We start from the raw sequence: 27,771 nt of genomic DNA on the forward strand, positions 1-27,771 counted from the left end.
ATGCATGGTTTTTGCGGAATCATAAGAAATATGTCGAGACAAAATTATTCTAAATTTTTTGGTTTTGTTTTTTAGGTTTACGGGGACGGGAAAATTATTTTTGAAAAAGTCAATGCATGGCTCGTTTAGGAAATTTCTTCAGCTACAATTTGCTTTTTTTGTTTTTCTGTACGACTATTTTCTGCTGAGATATCAGCCTTCAAACGATAGAGGATCCTTTTGTCTTTGATTATCGATATCTCAGCAATGAATGGTTGCACAGTAATTTAAAGTGCAGTCTAAAAACCTTGAATAAATACCCTACAAGTTCCATTTTGGATTTTATTGAAAAAAAATTTTTTTTTATCCTTAATATGAATTTGATAAACCCACAAAAAAATGACCATTTTCTGGTTTTTGAGTCAGCTCATCGCTACTTTGTAAATATCGATAAAAAAAATAATGTTGCCAGGTGATTTTACGGCTTAATGTACTCCCAAAAACCCTGGAAATTTTTAGATTGATCCATTGAACCGGTTGTCCGGGCCGATTGCTCAAAGTTTTATAAAACAATTAAAGAAACAAGTTTTGTTCCTTAATTTGTGTAATCATTGCCAAAATGAAAAAATCAATTTTTGTCGAATTTCCTCTCGTTTTTTACGTTAGTTATTCGGTAAATGTAAGGTGAAGAGAAAAAAAAAATTTTCTTCAAAAAACGAAAAATAAAAAAAAAAACCGTATAAAACGAAAAAACAAAAAAAAAGAAAAAAAATTCTTGTGTTATCTGGTTTTTTGAAAAAAATTTTTTTTTTCTCTCATTTTTTATCCACTCATTTTTTGTGGGTTTTTCAAATTGATATTAAGGATGAAAAAAAAATTTTTTTTAATAAATCGAAAATCGATCTTGTAGGGTATTTATTCAAGTTTCTTAAACTGCCCTTTAATATACTGTGTGACCATTAGCTGCTGAGAAATCGATAATCAAAGACAAAAGGATCCTTTATCATTTGAAAGCTGAAATCTCAGCAGAAAATAGTCGTACGGAGAAACAAAAAAAAGCAAATTGTAGCTGAAGAAATTTCCTAAATGAGCCATAAATTGGTTTTTTCGACAAAAATTTTCCCGGCCCCGTAAACCTAAAAAACAAAACCAAAAAATTTAGAAAAATTTTGTCTCGACCTATTTCTTATGATTTTGCAAGAACCGTGGCTCAAAAAATTATTTTGCTGGAAGATCTTCAAACTATATATTTCAAGCTTCCATTTACTTTTTTTATTTTTTTGATACGATCATTTTTCACGAAATTACAGACTTTCAAAAATCGATAAAAATTTTATAAAATTTTCTAGTTCCTTTAATTTTTTGGATAAGTGTATGTTATTCCAATAGAAAATCGAAAATTGGGATGGGACGGTTGTTAATATTAATATTACAAGCTCAAACTTTAACAGTATTTTTTTTCGTCATCTCGAACAATATTTTCCATATAATTTTGGAAAAAACAAAAATAATCGATTTTTTGAGTCAGTCTAATACATGAAAAAATTTTACTGAAGTGTTTTTTTTTTTTTTTTAATATTTAAAATTCAAATGCGTAGAAAAGCATCAAATTATTTTAACTTAAAATTCTTTTATCACCGTCACTGTATAAATAAATATGTAATCTATTTAACGGTAATAATAACTAAATTACAACCAGTCTGTGCAATTGATTGCGCAGTATTTTTATCTCTGCTATCTTTCAATGAATGTATATAATATGAGCCATCGTATAAAAGTATCAGTCGTATATGATTCGTTGTATTGTAATGTAAATGTCATTTTATTCTGTAACTCGAGGTAAATAGATTAAATAAAATTTATTCTTGGAAAAATCAATTATATATATTCTATTAGGAACATACGAACAATATATATTTATAGTAGAAATTTGTAATTTAATAATTTTATGAAGTTTTTGTAATTATTAATAACATATCATGGTTATTACGTGGTGAATATTAAATGTTTCAAGTAAATATGTTATTGTTATGGCGATGGTAATAAAATAATTTATTGCATCAATTAAATATTGCAACTGATTCATGAAATTTATCTGACTTAACTAAATTTACGTTTATTCCAGTAAATGTTGAATAGATTCCAGAAATTGTCTATTAAGAACGTGCATTTGCAATTGCACCTCGTTATCAAACTAATTGTTACCATGTTTGCACACAGACATCTTACCAGTGTGATTAAATACTGATTGTCTGATAATAAGGTTTAACTGTACTTAATTATAAAATTATTTTTCACAGTGTGATGCAATAAAGACAAATTTTCCTGCAAAATTTAATATGAAAATATAAGAAAGTGATAAAATTAATATAAATTAAATTATAATAGTTTTGTTAGATTTAATTTAGTTTATGTCAAATATCTTATTAAGAAATTAAAATTTGAATCGAAAAACAAAATTAAGTACGAAACCTGCACAATATATAGTAAGTCCGGAAATAATCGGATTTTTACAATAACCGAAAAATGATATAAGATCATTGCTCGATAGATTGATTTTATATTTCTAGCTAATAATAGCTTGAATACAGTTAATAAAAATAAAAAAATGCTGTTGTTTGTTTAATTTTTTTTTTAGTTAACTGTTTCGAAAAAATGGATCTACCATTCACTGAAAAAAAAATACGGCCAGTATTAAATGATGAAGTTGCTCGAAAATTAGTTGAAAAATTGTATGGATTTAAAGTAAAAAGTATTCAGGAATTAAATAGTTATGATGACAAAAATTATCGCATTATTTGCTATCCAGAATTTGAAAATATTTATGTGAAAAATATTGCTAATGAAGGATATGTTTTGAAAATAATTAATTCGTTAGACTCTCAAGATAAAGCTTGTATTGAAGGACAAAATGAAATGATGTTGTATCTAAATAAATGTAACATATCATGTTCTATACCGATTCCGAATTTATGTGGTTCTTACTACTCTTTAGAAAAATTAAGAAGTAAAGATACTACAGAACATATTGTAAGTAATATTTTTAAAAATTGATTATTTTTTTTTTTAATTGAAACTACTTTATATATAAATTTTGTTTAGGTCCGCTTATTGGTTTTTTGCCCTGGAGAAATATTATACAATGCTAAAATTTCGCCTGAGTTACTTTTTGATGTCGGATATTTCATTACTGTTTTAAATGAAGCACTTAGCGAATTTTATCATTATTCTTATCAAAATCGTAATCACTTATGGACTCTTCTTGCCTTACCACGCTTACATGATTATCTATTTGTTATTAAAAATGAGAATGATAAATTATTAATTAAAGATATAATTAAAAGTTTTGAAACAAACATTGTCAATAATCTTGATCAATTCGATAAAGGTATGATTCACGGTGATTTGAATGAACAGAATATATTAATTAATTCTGAGCACAATAAAATAATTGGTATTATCGATTTTGGTGATACTCAGTATTCATGTTTAATCTTTGAATTATCAATTGCTTTGTGTTATATGATATTGCAAGCATGTGATATTACGGCAGGTAAATATGTTATTAAAGGATATACAAGTAAAAATAAATTATCAAATTATGAAAAAAAAATTTTGAAAATCGCTGTGTGCGCACGAATGTGTCAGAGTTTAGTTTTAGGTATTCATTCGCACTTGAATGAACCAGATAACAATTACTTGATTGTAACACAAAAATCCGGATGGGATATTCTTCGGGAACTTTGGCCAATGAAGGACGATGATATTATTAAATTGTGGGGTCTTTGAAATTATTTTTTTTTTTTTTTTAATAACTTTTATGTTTATTAGCATTTTCAAATGACATTTTTTTCCAATTGTGCAGTGATATATGTATCAGAGGATTAAAAAAAAAGATTTTTTTCCATTCCTTTTTTCCTTCAAAGAGTAGTAAGTCATTGATACAAAAACAATTATATTTAAATAATTTGATACGTCACATAAATTTTTTGGGATTATTTATTGCTTTATAACTTGATTCAAATTAAATAAAAAAAAAATTATCCTTATAACTATGATTTTGTGGAGAGTAATGGTATCATCGATTGTATGATCAAATTTTATTTTTCAAACAGCTGTCACTTCAAGTAGATTTTTTTTCAAGTTTATAATTCAAATAAAGTCATACCATAAACAAAGTCGAATGAAGTTAATTTTATATTTATGAAACAGAAAATTGACTATTAATCCCGCTAGTATTCTCTTTAGGTTTTAAGGCTTTATTTTAGGTGACACCTTTTTCATGTCGAAGACTCATGATTTTATTGGGATGGAAAAAATTAATTGATGATTTTTAAATGACCCTTATACATATACTTTTTTTCCATTAGCAGCCAGTTACATTTATGTACATAAATATGCAGTGATTTTTAAATTACGGAGTTTCATTGTATAAATTAACAATATTAATCTATATTTACTTATATTGTTAAATATTCATTTTACATAGAGGCATTGTATTATATACAGTAAATATAAATTATTTATAATCAACTATTTCTTTAAAGAAACAAAATTATTTTATTTTTATAAATGTTTTAATGAGCTGTAATGAAACCAACAGAAAACATGTAATTCAAGGTTTTAAATATAACATAAATGAAGGAATTTATAAATTTAATTTTTACGATTAATTTGTAATCTAAAAAAAACGATTTAAAAAAATTTTTTAATAAAAATTGAAAATATTATATTACATTACTTATTTTATTTATTGCTTAGAAACTATACATCCCTAAGGATTTTCAGTAGGCATGTAATAATTCATTTAGTATTTCTTTTTTTTATTTTGTTTATTTTTTATGCTTAACTTAATATTTATTAATTTAATAATTTTGAGTAATTAAATACTTTAAAGTGCATTCAATAAATTAAAATAAATTTAAGAAAGAAAAGCAATCCGAACAATAATGTAATTAAATGTGTACTCCCGGAATTTATATTTGAAATAATTTATTTATTATATGCCCGATGGAAAAAGATTTTATATAACTGTATACAATTATATATGAAATACATACAATTGGATAGAGGTGATGCATAATCATATAAAATTTTTACATAATTATATATAATCGTATATAATTCTATATGAAAATGCAAAAAAAAAATAATTAAAATTATATACAAATGTATATATTTGTATACAATTATATAAAATTGTATATAATTACATATAATGTATACGAATACAGTATGTGATTATATAAAATTATATAGAATTGTATATAATTCTATATAATCGTATACAAATATATATAAATGTATATATTTGTACACAATTGTATAGAACTATATACAAATTATATACGAATTATATAAAAATTATATATAAATATATATAATAGAGAACTTGCATGTTTTGAGATTTTTTTTTTTAAGTTTGATTAAAGTTTTTAAGAGGATTTAAAGAAAAATTTTTTACAAGTGATTTTTCGGGGAATTTTTTAAATTAAAAATTGCTTGTTGAAAATCTAAATTCAAACGTTAGTGACGTCATTATGTCCGTCGAGCAACGCCACTACATGGCGAGGCGAAAATATATCTATTTTAGTGTTGTCATTTTGAAAAGAAATATACAGCTGTTTAACAATATAGGTTATACTTGGTAAAAATAAATTAATTAACTTTCGAAAAAAATTCGTACGAGCAACAAAAAATTTCAAGACAGATAACAATTTCTTTAAAAGTGCGGAAAAATGGCTTTTGACAATATAAAAAAAAATATTTCACCAAATCCACTTTCAGTAGATTCTGCGAAGTTGCTTTTGTAGATCCTTCATCAACCATATCTAAATTGATTTCAAATGAATCATATAATAAATAACTATCACTTGTATTCTCAGATAATATTCAATTTTTCAAGTTAAATTTCACTTTCTTGTTATGACAAGTGACCACCTGTATAGAGAAAATACAAGTGTATAGCGTGATTTTCATAAGCTCATAGCTCCGACGGATATAATTACGTCACAACCAATCATAGCTCGTCTTTTTCACGTAAAAAATTTTTGAATTATCATAATTTATTTGTAGAAGAAAAAAATTTTTTAGTTGTGAAAAAAAATTTGACGAATATACTCAAAATTAATTACAATTAGATCGGGCCATTTTTTCTTTCCAATTTTATACAATTGTATAAAATCTTTTTTCATCGGGTGCAGTTACTCAGAAATTTCATTTCACTAATGCCCTGCAAAAATACTATTCCAAGTTATTTATATTTGTAAACAAATTTTTTTCAGTCTTAAAAAAAACAATTTTTTTCATTTATATAATGAAAGCTATGAAATAAAATAACCAACAATAATTTAAATTAATGAGCGTTAAAAACTAATTAATCAGTAATAAATATTTTTTTTTTCCTTGTTTTTTTCTCTATTAAATATTGAAATATTATTGAATATTCAATTCATACTCCTTAAAGAATTAGCTATAGTTAATATTGTATTAACTATAATTATAATTAATCAATTAAGTGCCCTTTAATTAATTTATTTTTCCTTTTTTTTTTAACTTTAACAATATTCTCTTTAACTCTTTTCCGATAATCTTCTTCCTTTCATTTTTAAAAATAAATAATGCAAGGAAGAACAATAAGTCGGTATTTTTTTAGAGAAAACACGAGGTAAATTCACTCTTTTAAAGGTATAAGTGCCATTTTCAAAGTGTGCGTAAAATAAATTTTTATCTACAAAATGACTGGTTTTGGTCATTTATTCATATTTTATTTTGTTATTTATTATATCAATAATCTGCCATTCTTCACTTTTATTTTTCATCTTTGTATATTATTCACTAATTATTCATTTTAAGTAATTATCTAATTACCGTCATTTTTTACTTTTATAATAATTAATTGTTTTCTTTTTTTTTTTTTTTTTCGGGCTTAGCGACACGATTTGCAGCATTGTTTTTGATAAAGTGGTACGCGGCACATATTCATCATTTTAACCCTAGTACAAAGGGGCGAATGGTCTTCGCAATCTCCTAAATAACAAAGAAATAATAAATCAGCATTAGAATGAAATTTTTAATAATAAGTAATGCTTAAATAAAATTTTATATCGTTATTTAAAAAATTACCAGGTACTCGAGGACATAGAGAACCTTTGCAAATTTTCATAACAGGAGGTCGAGATATATCGCGGCATGCGTTACCTGCAGGCTTTTTCGTCCCAAACCATACACATTGTAAAATTCTATATTTAATACCATCTTCCTCGCAGGATGCGGTACACTAGATGGAATAAAAAATTTCGTTTCGTATATATTATTAAATCCATTATAGTTTTTTTGGTACGTTTTTTTTTATCGCTATTGTTATTCTCATATTTTTCCTTTTCTTCATACCTCTGACCATTCCCCTACTCTCCACACTCCTTTACAAGCGTCATTATAACATTCCTGTCTTTGCGGTGGTCTTATCGCCTCGTCACATTTATCTGCATCAAGAATAGTAGTGTTTGTTGTACCATTGACAGTGTCTTTAATTAAATGACAGGTCACATCTCTCCTTTGCATTGCTGAAAAAAAGCAATGCGATTTAACATTAGGAAATTTTCAAATCATAAAAAATAAATTTTAGTAAAATTATAATAGAGGAAATTAATTTTCAGAATTTTATTTAAAATGAGATAAGTATCAAATTTATATAGATCTATCTTCTTAGTTACTATGTCATTCGATAAATAATAGATCTCAAATAAATTTGAATTTTGATTATTCTGGACAAGTAGTGTAAACCCAAATTATTGATTTATAAGATCTTATTATGATTGATTTAAATATTTATTAAATTTTCAATTCCTATCTACAAAATGTATTATAAAAATATAAGTTTTCATAAAAATATAAAATTTATATGAAACTTATGATAAGCTCAATTTATGTACGTTGAGCAGAAGAGAGATTATTTAAATAAAAAATATGTAATCTCTTGACTTAAGAATTATCTTAAGTAATTATTTTAATCAATCATGAATGACAACTCTTTTTTAACACGGATTTTTAATAGAAAAAGTATTGCTGTTAAATTGTATAATTGAAAAATTAAAACCGTTTACAGAAAAAAAAAAAATTATTAAAGCTTACTAAAAAAATAATAAAGTGAATAGAGTCAATGACAATAAAATAACTTTAATGGTCCTGTTTTTAGTATTCTTTGATTGTAAAAAAGTCTCATGTTTACCAGTTTTCCAATTAAAACAACGTGATGATTCACATGGGATCCATTCACTGACATGCCACTGGGGACACCTCTCTAAGCCACAAGGACGAACTTTTGATGGTACCGTAAAACCGGCATCTTCACAAAGCGAAGCACCTATTACAGTTCTCGATGAAACTCGTGTGTTATTACTAGCTGGCTTTGTTGAACGAACCATACAATGTGATCCTCTCATTTGAAATCCACCACCTCCACAAGTTTGCGAGCATTTAGACCATTCAGTTGTTACCCATTCAAATACAAAATCCTCACTAGTTTCTTTGGTAAAAATATTTAAAGTATCATCAGTAGTATTATTCATGTCAAATGCTAATGTTTCCAATTGTATTAATGACTGTTTCGAATTTCTATTTCTTAGCGAGTTATGAGAATGAATTTTATGTTGTGAATGACGTGTTTTTTCAGTAGTATCTTCATTACTCAAAACTTCAACTGCTCCATGATCAATATTCTCAGAATCATTTTCTCGTCCACTTTCATCACTTGAAATTTTTGACTCAATCGCATAATGATTTGATAATTCTTTTGTTCCATTTATATTGAATTTCTGTTTTATTAATTCTTCTTCATATGAATCTTCTATTTGCTCCATTTCACTACCTGAATCAAACATTTTATCATCATCTTCAGGTAATTTTATTGTTAAGGATTCAGTAGATAATTTTAAGTTATTATTAGTTACTGGTTTAATTGTCGTCTGAATGGAATTATTTATTGTTTTGTCTAAATTTATTGTTAATTTATCGTTATTTGTTATTATTGGTGAAATAGTATTAAGGTGAGATTTTGAATGATTATTTTTACTTGTAGATTCTATTAAATAACTTTCATTTGTTGATGAACCAGTTTCAATAATTTTATTTTTATCATAAGAGCGTTCAAAAAAGAACATATCGATACTGGGTGCTTCAGGTGACGTATAAACTTTTTTGTTATTTTTGTCATTTATCAATTTAATGCCTCGTTCGTTTCTTAAATAATTATTGACATTGTTATTGATCTGTTGTTTTGGTATGTTTTTTAAAGATTCTTCATCATAATCTGAAGTTTGTTCTGCAATTAATCCATGTTTATTCGTTTTAAATGATTTCGATAATTTTTTTGAATTCTCCCATGTATTTATCGATAATACAGCACTATCAAAATCATAAGGTTCATCCTCAATAAAAATTCTTTCTTCATCTGGCCCAAATTTATCATCGGGAATAACTGAATCACGTCCAAACATTTCAAAGTCATTGTCTATACTTTCGAAATGTAAATTATTATCTTTAAACTCTGTTGGATTTAATTCAAGAGTATTTTTTGTATGAAAATCGTTTAGAGATAATTCAGGTGCCATTCGATGTTCCTGATTAAAAGATCCGTTACTTTGGAACGGCCAATAAGACTAGAATAAATAGAAATTCATTTGCTTTAATAATTAAATTTAATTTTTCTTCTATTTAAAACTTTATTTGTAAGAATACAATTATGATTTAATAATTAATAATAATAGTAATAAATAATGATTCTTTTAAATGATATCACCTTCAAGGTGGAGATTAGTTGACTGAAATGTGGTGTAAGTCGAGAAGCGCTAGAAGATGCAGTAGATTCAACAGACTCATGATAACCCGGCTGATTATTTAAATTCCAAATTAATTCCATCAAGCCAAAATTAAATGCAGCAATTAAATACAGACAAGAAAGATTTTTTTTAAATAATTCAAAGTTTTAAGGATATATTTAAAAAGAGTAGTTTAATTTAATCTTTATTGGCTTTAAATTTCAATATAAGTTATAATTTCATACAATTTTATTATTGGAATTATAAAGGCATACAATCCAATAATAAATTTTTGATATAGAACGATTCATTGCTGTATTGATTAGCTGTCATTCTATATGCATTAGATTTGTTAAACTATTTTTGTATGACAATATATAAAGCATTTACCTCATGAATTGACGTAACTGAATAATCTCCATTCGATATCACGTCCGACGTAGGGGGACTTGGCTTTGGACGCTTGGGACGTCGGGGCTTTTTTGTCGGTTTTCCTATTAATGGTATTTCGGGACGTGATTCATGACTAAGGTCATCATTTCCAAATGAAAATGCACCTTGGTAAGCTGGTGCTATTAAAAGAGTTATAAAATTTACAATTTCATATCAGAATAAAAAATTAATTGTACAAAGTAAATTAATAATTACCAGCATGATCAATTTGTAGATTTTCTCCGGAACTTGCCCCTCCTGAATCTAAATTAACATCCTGTCGATGATGTACAGTATTGCCGAAACGTAAAATTTCTTCACTACTCATTTGTTCTCTTGTTCGATGCTTTACTATTAAACGTAATTCTGCATGCGATTGCCCCGCTATAAAATTCAGTATTTTATTTATTAATCCTCAATCTTATTTACAAAATTAATAATATGTTAAATTACCTATGCACGCATATGAGCCGCTATCTGTGAGCCCAATATCGATTACCTTTAAAGCTCCCTTTCTGCTAATTTTATACTTTTTAGATTTGTGTAATTCTGCACGGTCTTTGGTCCAAATAATCTGCCCTCTATATACAAATAATATTTCATCAATGTTATAATTATATTAGTTGAATAATAAATAAATTAATCAATTCATCAATTTAATAACACACTTGCTGAATTTTTTAACAGGACAACGAATTTTGACCACGGGTATGCCTTGAAACACCGTCGCAGTCCCACCGATTTTTAAATCAACTTTTTGTTCAGGGTCATGTTGATCAAATGTTGTATTTTGACTGAATATTACCGGTTGAACATTTAATCTAATATCATGACAAGATCTTGTATTACATGTTTTTTCAGATGATGGTTTGTTTCCTTGACATTCACGATCAGGACGAATTTGTTTATGTCCTTGAGCCATTATCTGTTCACAGACGACTTGACGTCGTTTTATACCACCGGCACAGCTTTTGGAGCACTGTTTATTATTAAAATTATATATGAGAAAAAAATAAATTTCGTATAGCTTCAATATACTAATACATATATATATATACTAATATATACTATATAATATACTAATATATATATTAGGGTGTTTAAAAGAAAACAACAAAATTTTTTTTTTATGGTGTCCAACAATTGAAGGTATAACTAAAAATAAAAATTTTGGTACCGATCCGGATTCTTAATCGTGATATAAAGGTTTGCCTCAATCCATTGTTCTATTTTCCATTGAAATAACACGGGAAAAAAAATTTTTTTTTTTTTATAATTTTCTAGCTTACAAAACAATCGACGGATTTTTGTGCCCAGTAAATATATTTGTAGAAAATTGAACGTTCTACAAAAAAAGTCTCTTATCATTTTTTGATAAATTCCACTGTTCGAAAGTTATTTAAGCTTCAAGTCAAATTTATAGTAAACTTTGAGATTTTGTTACTTTTCCGACGAAACTATCAGTCTTATCGAAAAATGTCATGAAAAGTATTTTGTAGATAATTTTATTCCTTACAAATTATTTCATATTAAGTTTTTTGATATTCCGCATGGTTCACAAGTTATTGGCATTTCAATGTCAAACTCTTAAAAAATTATATTTCTGATTGATTTTAAGAGCTTGACATTGAGATGCAAATAACTTGTAAACAATGCGGAATTTCGAAAAATTTTGTTCGTAATCATTTGTAAACAATAAAATTATCTACAAAAATGTTCTTACGTTATTTTCTGATAACCTGATGAAAAACGTTTGGATCCAACCAGATATGTCTGGATCTCGTTATATCTGTTTATATCCAAATACATCCAAATATTTAATCTTGCTAGATGTAAGCATATATAATTAAATCTGCTCAGACCCAATCATATATAAGCAGATATAGAGGTGTATTAAGATTGATTTCCAAATAGATTTACGTATATCCAAGCATATGTAAGTATATCTGCTAAGAACCAACTATATATAAGCAGATATAAAAATCGATATCCATGCAGACATGCTTATATCCAAGCATATGCAAGTATATATAGTTATATCTGCTCAGATGCAACTATATATAAGCAGATATTAAAATTTATATCCGAGGAGATATACTTATATCCAAGCATATATAAGTACATAGAGTTATATCTGTTCAGACCCAACTGTATGTATGTGGGTATATAGATGCAAAAATAATTTATATCCAAGCAGATATACGTATATCAAAGAATTTATGACTATACCCAAAAATGCGTGTCTATATGTAGTCATATTTGGTCGGATTCAATAATATTTAAATACAGGTAAGGCTACTGAATCATCGAGCTGTTGGGGTTCTACTGCGAATAAGACATTAAATATAGAGTTTTTTTGTCTAATTATTCAAGAATATCTGAGTTATATACGAAAATTAAAATTTTTCTTTTTCTTACTGATTTTGATCTATATGTTATTTAAATCATATACTTCATATTGTAATGAATAAATGAAATCAATCAGTTTGATCAATGTTTCTGAAGTATTCATCTATTTGTTTTGACTTAAATATCAATTAACTTTTGATATATGCTATACATAGGTTCATCAAAAGCATTAAGAAGTAAGAGCAACAAGATCCAAGATGTGAGTAGGTATTGTTTTTAGAATGGTCTAAAGTATAACATATTTATACAAACATTCATTAGAATGTAGTAAAACTTCTTTAGATATATGTACTTAAATCTATATAGATTTCTTTAAGGGTCGACATTTATGCAGATCTGCTTGGATACACTTATGTGTTCGTGGATATAGTAAGATCTGTTATAAAATTTTATATATTTCCATAAAATTTCATAAAATTATATGAAGTTTATGAAATATTATAAAATTCTATAAAACTTCGTGTAATTTTACATAATTGAAATTTTTGCTTTACACGAAATGCTACAAAATTTGATGAAATTTCATTAAATCATGTAATATTTCATGAAAATTATCTTTTGGTTTCTGATTAAATTTTAAAAATATTTTTAATATTTTATAGCTATGAATTAGTCCAATAAAACTACATAATTTCATGTCATTTCGAGAAATTTAAGAAATTAAAAAAAAAAAATTTACAGCACTCCTTTGGAACTTGGTAGTAAATTTTTTATATTTTATATAATTTTATGAAAACGTCGATTCCCGAAAAATAATCTTTTTTCTACGCTCTCATGGCTCCCAGTACCAACGCCAGTAGCTATGAAGGCGTACAAAAAAATCTGATTTTTGGGAACAAAGTTTGTTGTCCCTGCCATACTTATAAAATATAATTACGTCAATTTCTGAAAAGAGAAAAAATATTATATGCCCTTATGGCATCTGTTACGCGATATGTTATATACCTCATTATGAAATTATCAGTTCCTCCAAAATTATATGAAATTTCATAGAATCTTATTAAATTATATCAAATTTCATATGAAAGTTTGAAACTCCATATCTCAATAAATATACTATCTATTCATTCGCGATCACGTACGTGGCTTGATGCAGTGGATAGCAGCGAGGAATTCAAATCGGAAGGACGTAGGTTTGAGCCCAGCCGTCGCCAGGATTTTTTCGACAACAAAAAATATCATTAGTTTGTCTCAGTAATGCCTTTATCCATGAGATCAATGTCTAAGATCTGATTGCAATTTTTTTCAATATCTAATGTTTTTTTCGAAAAATTAATGGTTACTGAAGAATTTTATGAAATTTCGTCAAATTTTATAAATTTTCAGAAAATTTTGTCAGGCTATTTTCAGCATAAAATTTTATGAATTTTTATAACATTTTATGAAATTTTATAAAATTTCAGGAAAAAATTTTTTCCCGGGTTGATAAGAATAATTCTTCTGTTGGAATTATTTGCACACTCTTAATATAGTTATATACACATAATTAATAGTTAATGGAATTGATAGGGGAGAAATTAAAGGTGAAATCGTTACTTTGTCCCATTCTCCAGGCTGCCATTTGGGTGGACAATCCCACACGTTGCAGTGCTGCCTGTCAACTGGCGGCTGCGTCTGACACATATGGTTTGGTACTACCACTGTATTCCCAGGACCGCGTGCTACCTCATGTATGCAAGTGACGTCTCTTGTTTGTATACCAATACCACAAGGACTGTTACACGGTGAAAAGTCACTATAGTTCCATCTAAAAAAAAAAAAAAGAAAAAAAAAATTATTTATACATTCAACTCATTATGTTTCTAATTAAAAGTGAAATTGGATGAAATAATAAAAATTATTCACCTTGGAGTACAAGCATGATCATTGCACGTACGTATCCGAGACTCTGGTTTAGTTTCTTTAGTGCAAAGAAGTGGAATAACCGTTTTACCAGTGTCATCTCTAACACAATTAATAATTAAATCCTGAACTCCTGGACAAGTAAAAAAAAATAAAAAATAATATTGAAGTATAGCTTTAAATAAATTATTCAATCAACAATGCGGATCAAAATGTTTTACCTCCAAGACAAGAAGCAGTGCAGGCACTGTATCCAGCTTCCTTCCATGAATAAGTTGTTTGCCCAGAATTACCAGGAGCAACTTTAACACTTCCCTCAAAATCACTCGAGCCAGCAGATCTAAATGAATCCATCAAGTTAGATTCCTCATACCCACTATCTCCAACTGTATCAACTCTATACGAGAGACTATTTTCCCTCATTCCACATGATCGGATCATACATTTCTCAGTCTCGAGGGGTTTCGGGCCAGTACACTGACGATCTGGTAGTTTAGCTATTGTCCTACTAAATTCAAGGAATATCTTGCAATGAACTTCACGATGACGAATACCTTCACCACACGTTGCACTACATGTAGACCATTCATCAGCGATAAACCTACAACAGCAACAACAACAAGAACAATAACATTAATAATGATACGAACATATAATTATATAAATATATATCATATGCTAATAAAACTTTTATTATGCATACATTAGACTGCTTTTTTTTTACTTCCATCCCAAAATTTTGTTGGGAATACCCCAAAAAAAATTCCCTGAGAGTTTAAGCCCTTAATATTAATATTAAGTACTTTCTTAGAGCAGGTGAAGATTTCCCACTTAAAATTTGGGTTTTTATTTTTTAAGCTTCTGTAACTCCGTGGCATTTTATGATATCATCTCGCCCAAAGTCGGGATTTTGTCAGAATAAAATGTTGTTCAAAAGTGCCCATTGTCGCAAAATCGTAACTCGTACGGATGGGGTAGTACAGACCGCTAAAGCGAATTTTTTCATAGAATTCTTGGTTTTTCTTTAATTATCTCATAAACAACAAGACCTACAGAAAAAATGTGAATGAACATTTTATAGGAAATTTAATTTCCTGCAGAAAAGATTCCTAGCACTGAATCACTCAGATTGATGTTTTCTGAAATATCAGTCAAATAAAAAATCAATATTTTCTAAGATTTGATTTGACATTTTATGGGAATTTAATGCTATGTAAACTTCAATAATTCATATCTCACAAAATATCAATCGTAGTGATTCAGTGCTTGGAACTTTTTTTGCAGACAATCAAATTTCCTATAAAATTATGATTTACATTTTTTCTGTAGGTATTGTTGTTAATGAGATAATGAAAGAAAAAACAAGAATTCTATGAAAAAATTCGGTTTAGGGATTCGTACTACCCCACCCGTATGAGTCACGACTTCGCGACAATGGGCACTTTCAAACAATAATCATTTCTGAGAAAATCCCGACTTTGGGCAAAATGATATCATAAAATGCCACGGAGTTATAGAAGTTTAAAAAACAAAAACCCAAATTTACGTGTATTTTAAATGGGAAATCTTAAGCTGCTCTAAGAAAGTATTTAATGTTAATATTGAGGGCTCAAACTCTCAGGGAATTTTTTTGGGGGTATTGCCAACAAAATTTCGGGATGGGAGCGAAAAAAAAATAGTCGCAAAAAAAGTAGTCTCGTATATATAAGAGCTCATCGTTGGTGAAAAATTTTTTTTTTCAATGTGTACAATGATATTTTAACATGGGACTTGGAAAAAAAAAAAGTCATCTCAAACGAACCATCTTAGTATTCATTTATCTGGAGAGAGTTTTTTTGGAATAAATAGTATATTACGCACATAGGGAGGAAAGTAGGACATTGCAACCCGCGCAATATTGTCACCCGAGCCGAAGGCGAGGGTGACAAAAGCGCGGGTTGAGATGTCCTACTATCTTCCCGTGGTGCGTATACGATTTTTTATCAGACCAGGATCGAAAGTTCGATTAAAATGTAAATAATAAAGTTAGATGTTGAATCAGATTAATTATCATTAGTGCGCATGCTTCGATTTCTTAAATTTAATGTTGTTTTCTTGACTTCGAAACTAGGCATTAAGCTGTTTCTTTATTTATAAACATTTGCAAACATATCAGCCTACAGCGATAATACAAACTTACATATGCAATTAAAATTAGAACATAAATTCGTAAAAGTTAATAAATTATTCAAATAAAATGAGTTATGATGATTTGGGAGCTGAATTGAGTGAAGAAGAAATAATAAAAAATTTGGATGAAACGGCAAAACAAATTAGCAATAATTTGTTGCCCGAAAAATCGAAAGTTCAGAATAACTTGTATTATCAAGAATTTTTATTGTGGCAAAGAAAAAATAAAACCGATTCTTTCAACAAAAATGTGTTGTTAGGTTATTTTAATGAACTATCGAAGACTATGAAGCTGCCAACGGTCCCTGATGAAAAGAAACAATTCAAATTGATTCAAAACAATTGAAAAAAAAATTTTTTAATCGTTTTAAATACTTTCGAATCGACTTAATCGACGTTGTTTTTTAAGTGTGAATGAAAATGAATCGTTTTGAATCCACCAATACATTTTAAGTGTAATTTAAATGCACTCATGCAAAAATTAAAGGGACAGAAAAATTATAGATTTTCTTAAGTGATTTTTGCAAAGCTATAACATTGTGAAACAAACTCTTATCGAGATTTGAAAAAAAATATTGATAAGCCTGAGATCTCTAGTTTCAATATATTTTTATCAAAATTTATTTAAAGCTACGAATATCGCGCAAACATGAGAAATGCCGTGAGACAAAAATTTTCAATTTTTTATTTTTTTGTTTTTTCCTTTAAAGAGTTTACAGGCCGTGAAATTTTTTTTAGCTAAGCCGATTGAAATTAGAGATTTCAAGCTTTCAGATGCTTTTTCAAAATCTTGATACGATTTATTTTCGTACAGTTACAGCCTTGCAATTATTACTAAAAAAAAATTCTATCAATTTTTTTTTCCTTTTATTTTTTGCATGAGTGAATATTAAAAATATATCTTAGAATATAAAAAATATATTGCCATAAAATTTCAAATATACAAAAAATATAATTATGGAATTCTTAAGATAAATTTTCAATTTACTCAACAACATAAGAAAAAAAATTATATCTTCTTCATATAATTTTTTTATATTATTTATTTAATTTTTTTTTTTTCTATGTCGTTGATCAAATTAAAACTATGTTTTTAACATTTTCATAAGTATATTTTTTATACCGGAAAAAAATGATTTTTTGGCGAAAGAATTTCTTTCTCAACTCAAAAAATATTTTATTGCTCTAAGATGATTTTTGATTTTAATTTATGATGCAAAAAAATTTCTTAGGCTAAGTAAAAGTTTTTTTTGGAGAGAATAAAAATTTTTTTGCACCAACAAATCTTTTTTTTGTGTACATTTGAATCATATTATTATTATATTTTTATATCATCATGGCGATATATTTTTTTATAATTTCAAAAATATTTTAATTACAAGAAAAAATCTAAAATATATACGATAATCGGATAAAAGAGCGATTAAATATATATTTTTTATATTTTAACATACATATTGTACATCAATTTTTTTCATGGGGGCGTTAAACGTATAAAATTTCGTATGCATCAACTAAGAAAAAAAGTTACTTAAACCAAAAGAAAAACTTTTTGAGAGAAAAGATTCATATAGAGGAGAGAAGAGTCACCGGTGATCGGCAGCAGCAGTGGGAGTAGTTCAGTACTTTCCACGAGATCGCGCCTACAAATCGTAGTGTCCCTGGTAAGAAACTTACTTTAGAACTTTTATTTGATAGAGTGATGTGCCGTTTTTGAAAGTAATATAGTATATCCTATATTACTTTATGACAAATTGTAATTATTATTTGCCAGATTCAATACGAATTCAATTTTTCGAATCGTTCTAAATCATTTTGAATCAACCAATAATGTTCAGAATTTTTCGATTAAAAAAGATTCAATACGATTAGATTTTTCTAACCGTATTACCCATAAATGAATCAGAAATTCAATCAATATTTGTCGATTCAAAAGTATTGAAGACTATTTAAACCATCAAATCACTGTGAATCATTTTGAATTTACCTGCGAAAAAGAAATTAGTTTATTATAGTTGTCGATTAAAATGTATTCAAAACAATTTAAAAAATTATATCGGATTGAATCTTTTTAAATCGTCTTGACGAACCAGAAATTCGACGATTATTTGTCGATTCAAAAGCATTTAGAAATATTTGAAAAATTAGATTGTTTTTAATCTTTTTTGAGTACGTCGATTCAAAACGATTCACTTTCATTTGCTGTTAAAAACTATGTAGATTAAATCGATTCAAAAGTATTCAAAACGATTAAAAAAAATTTTTTTTAATCGGTTATAATCGATTGGAATTGTTTTTTTTTTCATTCGGAAATCTTTTCAAATCTCCCCGCGATGCAAAAATTCAATTATTATTTGTCGATTCGAAAAGATTCAATACGATTAGATTTTTCGTATCGTTTTGAATCTTTTTGAGTCAACAAATAATAATTTTATTTCTGCATCGCGGGAAGATTCGAAACGATTCAATACAATTAGATTTTCTGAATCTTTTTTAATGCAATCTATTTGTTGATGTAGATTCAATGTAGATTTGAAAGTATTTGTTTTTTTATTTCCGAATCATTTTGAATGCTTTTTAATTGATTATTAAAATTTCCATTTTCCGAATCGATTTGAATTGTTTCTTTTAATCAGGGTTGTGGAGCCGATGGTCCATGCTGAGAACTACCATCAATCTAAGAAATGGGATTGATATCAACACCTATCATAATTTGAAAGTTTTCATAAAAAACTGCGCTAAAGGGTACCACTTCAAAAAGGCCCGTGTACTGACATTAAGTCAAGTAAACAAATTTCTCAATGAGTCTGATGATTTGAATAATTTAGCGAATAAAGTAAGTATAATATGTGCAATTATTTATAATATATAATATGTATACAATTTTTTGTATTAATATTTACAATTATTATTTACAGGTAATCTTGACATTTGGAGTCTTGGGCGCACTCAGAACCAGTGAAATATGTAATCTGAACATTCAGGATGTTGAGGACACTGGAAATCAAATGATAGTTACAATCAATGACAACAAAAATCGCTACCCTCGTAATATTATTGTTGGAAAAGAATACTACGGTCATGTAAAGAAATATATTTCTTTGCGGCCAGATAATTTTGACAGCAGACGTTTTTTTTTTTAGTTATCATTTGGGGAATGGTAAGCGCCAAATTATTGGGAAAAATAAAATAAGCGAAGTGTCGAGAAAAGTTGCTGAGTATTTGGAGCTAGAACATCCGAAAGCCTACACCGGTCATTGTTTTCGGCGTACAGCGGCAACGTTACTGGCAAATTCTGGTGCAAATTTGACAGCAGTAAAACAGTTGGGTAGGTGGTGATCCAGTACCGTAGCAGAAGGTTATATCGAACATTCTTTAGCGAACCGACGACAAATCTACCAACAAATAATTTTTTCTCACCAAAAAATTTCATCTAGTTCTACTTCCAATTGTCAAGTTCCATCTGCCACTATCACCAACGAAGCTCCATTTACCTCCACAGCCAATCAAGAAAACCTAAAAACAAACTTGAATGATGATGGTATGTCCAAAGAAAATTTTTTACTGCCTGATTCCGAAGACTAACTTTTTTTTGAAGCTGAATTGGATAATGATTCTGATGGTAATAAAAATTTAAATCCATCTGTGACTACTGAAACTCATCATTCTGTTCCAAGATTTATAGAAATTACTAATACATCTGCACATAAATCAGTCCCAAAAGTGGATTCAACTCAGAAAAGAAAGTCGAATGAAATTCGCAAAACAGCTTATGCTGAAAGCTTGAAAAAAACTTCAAAAATTCCAGGCTAACTCAAAACCATCCGTGACAAATAAATTAAAAAATGATGAAGTGGATTCCATGACCGTAAATTCTTCATTTGTGAAAATTGAAAATTGTACTATTGGACACTTAACGATTCATAAGAATCAATGCAACTGCGACGATCTAAATAATCTTTAATTTTTAAAACTATCTAAGTTTGTTTATCGTTTACTATCCCTAATTAAAAAAAAGTATTGAGACGAATAAAAAAGTATTGAAAAGTATTGGTTTTCCAGTCAATTCAATGCTTTTTTCTTTGTCGAAATATTTTTTTTTATTTAGGGATTAGTCATTAATGTTATTTATTAATTAATTTTAACTAAATGCTGTCTTAAATATTAATTTGTTGATTAATTTGAACAATTAAAATGAGTTTGTATGTTGAAAAAAAAAAATATAGATAAACAAAAATAAATTCTGATCTCAACGAGGTTTAATGCTCGATAAAACATTAATTAAGATAATTAAAACCTAGAATTAGGTAAGTAATTATCAGTACTCATATGCTTCGATTTTTGTATTTTTAGCAGTTTAATTGTTTTGATTCCGTAACTACACATCAAGTTGTTTATTTATTTACTCTTAATATCTTGTAAACATAAGAAGTTATAACCGTTATACAAACTGCTCTACCATTATTAATTAAATTTAATAATATTTATGCAATAAAATCAAAATGAGTTACCGCCTAAAAAAGTTCGATTTTATATAAACTAACAACTTTGCAGTCACTATGTTACTGCCGTGACTTATGAACTATGAATAAATAAAATTTTGCTTTTTTAAATAATCACTTTTGTTAAATTACACTGTACTTTCTTAACTATTGACATTTTTTAAAATATAAATTCATCCCGATGTTACACTCATCAAGAGCTTTCATTTGAGTACCCACATGCATTTTGATATATTTCTCATATATATCGAGAAGCTAAAAATTAATGTATCCAATTCTTCTTTACACTATTAATTTTATTGCAAAATAAATCATTTTTAGGTAAATCTGCATTATAAAGTATATTTTGACATTTAAAAGAAACGTCAGTTCAGGCATTTGTCAAAAATTTGAAGCATGCGCACTAATGTATTTATTTATTTAATCGGGAGGCAATGTGGCACTTTTGTCCCTTAAAATAGAATCGAAATACGAACTTTCGATTTAGGTATGATAAAAATATATAAATTATTAATTATATGATGGATAATTAATCTATTCTCTTTATAGTTGGAGGAATTTATGTTATAATCGCTGAAGAGAAACGGATGGACTTACGTAGCTTCCGATGGTATTGGCTGCTCAATTAATTTCTCGGGGATTGGAGGCGGTGGATAGGGCTGCATTAACGGTTGTGATATTTCATCAGAATCTAAATAATTAATTAATTTATTAAATTTTTATTTATTATTTTTTTTTGGTGCATTAATTATTTATTATATTTAGTTTATTTACTTACATATGGGACAATCGATGTTGGTTTTACAATCTTGCTTATTGTAAGGTCGTTCAGTAGAGTCACAATCATTTGACAATTTTCCATTCCCATCTCTACATTCAATAGACCTCGTTCTTATCCCAGTTCCGCATGTTACTGAGCACTGTACAAAGTGTCAATATTTAATTAAATTTACTTTAAGTCATAAAGTCTTAAAAAAATACCATAGAGAGATGTTTTTTCGATAATATAGGAGAGCTTGTCATACAGCTTTTAGCTGTGGATATTAATTTTATTGTGAATACAAAAGAATAAACATTTATCATTCTACATACATATTATCAAATAACATTTCCTGTTTACTACAATTCATTCAATTTTTATTTGAGTAAAGATATTTTTATGAAAATAAAAAAGAAATATAAAACCAATGCCATTAGATGCTTTTATTATACATCTTTTCATCGTAAGATCAAGTCAAAAATCATTGTTAGCAATGCAATATCATGAGTTGATCATAAAATCTATTTCATTGATTAATTGTGGGTTTATTTATTATTTGTTTTTAAATTTTAATATTTTTATGATAGAAGATAAAAATAATTCAGAATGTATTACTGAACGATAAAAAAAGTGTTGTTTAATGTGGAAAATGATTGAATTTAGATGCTTTATACCTACAAAAACATTTTTATTTATTTTTCTTACGCACTATAGTCGTTTTCACCCGCCCGCGTTCAACGTCAGACTTTCTCTCTCTCTCTGTGTCTTCTTTGAGAATAACCCAAGCGCACAGGCACTTTAAAATGCCTTGTGAAAAATAAATAAGAATAATCAAAAAATATTGTTCTCTAAAATCTATGTAAAGATAAATATTTTCATTTCTACGGCAAAGTATTTATGGATTTATTTTTTTTTTTTTGATAAAATGTCGATGGTTCGCGAAATTATTTATGGTTATCTTTTTATTTCTCTTATGGTTATTGTTATAGCTTTATCGTGATGTCTACAGTAATTATAGATTTATTTGCAATCCTATTAATGGTTTTATTTCATCTTTCAGAAGTTCGGAAAATTAAAAATTAAAAAAAACGGAAGTTATTATTTTTGGATTAATGTACAAAAAATATTTTTTGAACAAATATCCATGCTGTAAAGCTTTAACTATTATTTTTTATTAATTCAAGAAAATTTTTATATGACCTGCATGGGAACTGCGAGTTTCAATATATGTTTAGCCAGTTGAAATAAGCCTATTTCAGATCAATGCGAACAGCGGGTGGAAAATCATTGGTTTCTTCTCTACAAAATAACACGTCGAGTTTCTACTCGCTAAATTAGTTTCAGACTTCACTTCAGTCCAATCAAAATAATCGTACGTGACTCTACCGAAATAAATTGGCAAATAAATTTTTAAATGAGCTATTGAATTTCAATTGCAACGCATTCAGTAGGTCCAAGTTATTAAACTCTAAGTATCAATGCAGGTAAATAAGAAAAATATAGTGTGTGGCACAAGATAAAATATGATTTCAAGCTGCGCGTGATGCCACTCAACGTCACTCTCATCTGAAATTGTCTTGTTTCATCTGTTGCAACACAACATACTATTACAAGTGTATAAATATATACATGTGTGTGTGTGTGTGTGTGTGTGTGTGTGTGTGCGTGTGTGTGTGTGCGTGTACGTTTATGTAAATCTTCTGCTTACGATATTGTCTAAACACAATTAGAAATTAAAATGAATACCCTAGCAGTCCTGAATCACGGTGAATTACGGTGAACCACCGGGAATCACCGTGAAAGCTCACCGAAATCTACTGTTAGAGTTCACCGTGATGTTGCGGTGAATTACAGTGAATCAACGTGAGATCTCACCGTGATGTCGTAGATCACGTTGATTCCGCGAAAATCACTGTAATTGTATAAAAAAAAAAGGCAATACAATATGAAACCTCGATGGGGCAGCAGAATTTTACAAAAATTCACCATAAATCACGGTAAATCTTCATAGTTCGATTGTAGAACATCAACGTGATTCACAATGAATAGACGTTAATTACTGTGAAAGCTCACCGTGATATCACGCACACATTCACGGTGCGTGAATAATCTATTTTCACCCTATTAGCGTGATTAACCGTAATTCACTTTATATCACGGTGAATCAGGACCGCCAAGGATATGTTATTGTAATTGAAACAATTCATAAGCCTCGATCTGATTACCTTTAGAGTAAAGACTTTGGTGGCCACGATATCAAGAGAAAAATAGCATAAACTTGTCGGGCGCAACAAAGAGGCATAATACAATACAATTGTATTCTTAAAATTAGTAAAAAGTTATAGTGTATAAGTGAAGTTGAAGTAAAAATATTGTGATTGAAACGTCTACCCAGGTAGAAACTCCCAATGCTTACAACTGGCCCAGACGTGGCCCCGTTATTTAATGCCAAGCCTTGGCGACCAGGATTCGCCCAAGCCTGGGCCAAACTTCAATGTCATTGCTCAGCCAAGATTAGTGTATTAAATTTTTTTTCATATACTCATTATTATTCTTATCCTCGAAGTTTCTGTCACATTTATTCAATTTAGATGCTCGTGATAAATGTAGATATTTATTTCGGATTAAAATAAAAAAATTTTGATAAACTTTATTTGAGGACAATTTTAAACAACATAAATTCAATAATTTATTAATGACAATTTATCGTAGAGCAATAAGTATGAGGGAGTCTTTTTCTTCTGTTTAATATATATATATATGGAGAGAGAAAGAGAGAGAGAGAGAATAATAACCCTGATTAAACAAAACGATTTGTGACGATTAAAACTGTTTTAATCGTCACAAATCGTCAATTGATGATTAAAAACGATTAAATTTTTAATCGTTTTTAATCGTGGTGAATCGTCAACTAACGATTCGAGAGAATTTAAAACGATTAAGTTTTTGATAGTTTTAAATCGTCGCGAATCGTCAATTGACGATTCGACAGGATTAAAAAAGATTAAAAATTCAATCGTTTTTTATCTTCTTTAATAATTAATAGACGATTCGTGACGATTAAAAATTTCAAGTCGTCATGAATCGTTTTTAATCTTCATTCGGAACCAAACATTACAATATTATTTTACGATTAAAGACGATTCATGACGATTTAAAATTTCAAATCGTCATGAATCGTTTTTAATCTTCCATCAGAACCAGAAATTATAATATTATTTTACGATTAAAGATGATTCATGACGATTAAAAATTTCAAATCGTCATAAATCGTTTTTAATCGTAAAATAATATTGTAATTTCTGGTTCCGATTGAAGATTAAAAACGATTCATGACAATTAAAAATTTTAATCGTCATGAATCGTTTTTAATCGTAAAATAATAAATTGTCTTTTGACGATTTAGGACGATTAAATCTGAAACTCCATGACGATTATGACGATTAAGGACGATTAATGATGATTTAATTTTTAATCGTTTTTAATCGTCACAAATCGTTTTGTTTAATCAGGGAAAATAAAAATATACATCATTAAAATATTCATGGTAATTTTAACTTTCTTTACATCCTACTTATAGATACATTGTATACAAGTGTATCTTAAAAATTATGTAATTAATTATTTTTAAGTACATGCGTTAAATATTATCAATCACAATAATAACGAATGAATCCATTTTTATATTATAGGGAGCAACACTATTTAATTTTTTGAAGGTTATATTTTATATGATTTTAATATTTTTAGTATCACTGTTTACAAATTTTATAAATGATCAATATGAATAAAAAACGTAATAATCAATCGCAATGGTATCAAAAAATGAATAAAGCACGTGCTTTACGTCGAATAGAACTTAAAAATGATGAAAGTACAGCTGACGATGGTGATTATTTAAGTGAATCTAAGAGTATTGAAGTTTTTGGTTCTATTGAGACATCAATCGCATGTGATGAATTTACTCCAAATTTTGTGGCCCATAACAGGTTCTATTAATTCGATAACATCTGAATTATATGACTGTGCAAACGTGTCTGCTTCATCTGGTAGTTTTTGTGTTGAATCAGTTTATAGTGCAAATGATAGTAGGGTGAGTGATTCAGAAGATAATAATCAAGAAATTAATATTGATAACGGAAATATTTATACATAAGTGCATACTTGGGCTGTAAATAATCTTATGAATATGCCATTGAATGCTGTGACAGAGTTATTAAAGATTTTGAAAGATGAAGGATCATATAATCTGGTTCAGTTACGTAATAATGAAGTATTTATAATTAATCAGAATTTATTAAAAATAGAACGATATGAAGCTGTTATATATGAAAATGTTTTTATAAGTCCATGCCCTTCACAAGATGTTGGTTTAATTAAAATTAAAGAATTCTCTGAGTCAATGGAATTGATTCCTCTGAAAAAAATAAAAACTAAATGTATATCGTTTAAAGTAGAAAATAAAACATGTAATTTCTTTACTTCACTCTGGGATAATATAAAACATTAGTTGCTTCTTATATTTTTTTGTGATTTTAAATATCTTGATCTGTATTATTTTTGGTCTCGTTTATATATAAATTTTGTAATCCTAATTTTTTAATTCAATTCGTATAATTAATTCAATTTGTTTAATTTTAAAACTTTGTATTCTTCGAGTTATCTAATTTTCGTTTTTGAATAAAAGCACAAATTAAAATAAATGTTGAAAATAAATTCCTTTCATATTTTTTCTTTGCTATTTGTACTTCAAACTGCTCCAAACTGATAGAGCGTGCGTTTCGTTTCATCCCTCCTCTAGAATCTGTGCACTAATTACATATGCGCGTCAAAATTGACGCATGCGTGAAAGTTGGCGTCATCTCCACTGCAGTGTGTGTTGAATTACCCCCATTACTAATTATTGTTAGAATTTTTAGGTAATTATCAATATTTATTACAAAATTTAAACAATATAAAAATTCAAATATTATAATCTTACTCTTAATGTCGCATTAAACACAAAATTGATAATCCTATTATTTTTCAGTTTGATTAATTTGTATTTTAATGTCCAAGTGAAGAATATAACTTTTTAAAAAATTTCGAATAAAATTTGACATGAAAAATAATATAAATATCTTCAAATAGAAGAATTTATTAGTGACGCAAAATTTTTCATTATAAAATTTGATGAAATTTTGAATGACAAATTGGTTATCGAGCTTGTTCCAAGTTCATGGGTTTCAGAACTTGACAGTGGTTGAGTATGTAAATATCCTCCTAAACATCATTATAAGTTCTTGGAACGCTGTGTTGAAGATGAAAGAGATCCAGTAGATACTTGGGACACTTTTACAGATATTTCGATCATTAACAAAGCTTGTGAGTATTTTACTGAGTTACTTCATTTCTTTTTATCTCAACTTGATAAAATTTTATTTTATTTATTATTAAAATGTTTAGATGACTGCGAATAAGGTAAACGTCGGCTTAAGCGAAGATTTACGTCATTGTCTCAGACAGAAAGTACTAACATAGAAAATCATGAAAATAACAATGACAAACCACCACATATTTCTAACACATTGGCAAAATCTATGTTAGCTGAGTCAGTACCTTTGTCAACCCAATCGAAGTCTGGTCCATCTCATTTAACAAAAAGTATAATTATAAAAATGAAAATAATATTTATGTATATAAAAATATGCTTAAATATAAAAATAATAATTTTTGATGTGTCAAATAGATCAAAACATCACCAGAGACTTTCATTGTAGTAAAAATTATAACTCCAAACGTACAAACAGTACAGCTGTGAGCAGTGACGATGTTCATCAGGTTCAAGGTTTTCTAAATATTACTTCTTCATAAATTATAC

At 27.8% G+C, this 27,771-nt stretch overlaps 2 protein-coding genes across 3 annotated transcripts in view; one reads left to right on the forward strand and one right to left on the reverse strand.

Annotated features, from left to right (window-relative positions):
- The first annotated feature begins 1,760 nt into the window (after positions 1-1,760).
- LOC103578209 (hydroxylysine kinase) lies at positions 1,761-4,465 on the forward strand. 2 transcript variants are annotated; one of them, XM_008559206.2, is made up of 4 exons: positions 1,761-1,818; positions 2,618-3,009; positions 3,082-3,532; positions 3,628-3,753. In XM_008559206.2, exons 1-4 carry the CDS (start codon positions 1,794-1,796, stop codon positions 3,660-3,662), a joined length of 903 nt encoding a protein of 300 aa, XP_008557428.1. In that variant the 5' UTR covers positions 1,761-1,793; the 3' UTR covers positions 3,663-3,753. The 2 variants fall into 2 exon arrangements, with proteins under 2 accessions (XP_008557428.1, XP_008557427.1); XM_008559205.3 differs by having other exon boundaries at positions 3,082-4,465.
- A 2,442-nt stretch (positions 4,466-6,907) lies between these two features.
- LOC103578210 (protein madd-4) overlaps positions 6,908-27,771 on the reverse strand; it is a 754,919-nt gene continuing 734,055 nt past the window's right edge. Inside the window, exons 11-24 of the mRNA XM_053740948.1 lie at positions 21,930-22,071; positions 21,749-21,842; positions 14,702-15,081; positions 14,484-14,613; positions 14,175-14,385; positions 10,898-11,208; positions 10,683-10,810; positions 10,446-10,613; positions 10,188-10,369; positions 9,779-9,868; positions 8,210-9,638; positions 7,372-7,544; positions 7,105-7,258; positions 6,908-7,008 (exon numbers count right to left, since the gene is read on the reverse strand). Coding sequence (XP_053596923.1) covers positions 6,908-7,008; positions 7,105-7,258; positions 7,372-7,544; positions 8,210-9,638; positions 9,779-9,868; positions 10,188-10,369; positions 10,446-10,613; positions 10,683-10,810; positions 10,898-11,208; positions 14,175-14,385; positions 14,484-14,613; positions 14,702-15,081; positions 21,749-21,842; positions 21,930-22,071 — 3,693 coding nt within the window. The remainder of the gene's footprint in view (positions 7,009-7,104; positions 7,259-7,371; positions 7,545-8,209; positions 9,639-9,778; positions 9,869-10,187; positions 10,370-10,445; positions 10,614-10,682; positions 10,811-10,897; positions 11,209-14,174; positions 14,386-14,483; positions 14,614-14,701; positions 15,082-21,748; positions 21,843-21,929; positions 22,072-27,771) is intronic.

The sequence above is a fragment of the Microplitis demolitor genome, chromosome 7 (genome assembly GCF_026212275.2).
Source record: "Microplitis demolitor isolate Queensland-Clemson2020A chromosome 7, iyMicDemo2.1a, whole genome shotgun sequence".
Classification (NCBI taxonomy): Eukaryota; Metazoa; Arthropoda; class Insecta; order Hymenoptera; family Braconidae; genus Microplitis; species Microplitis demolitor.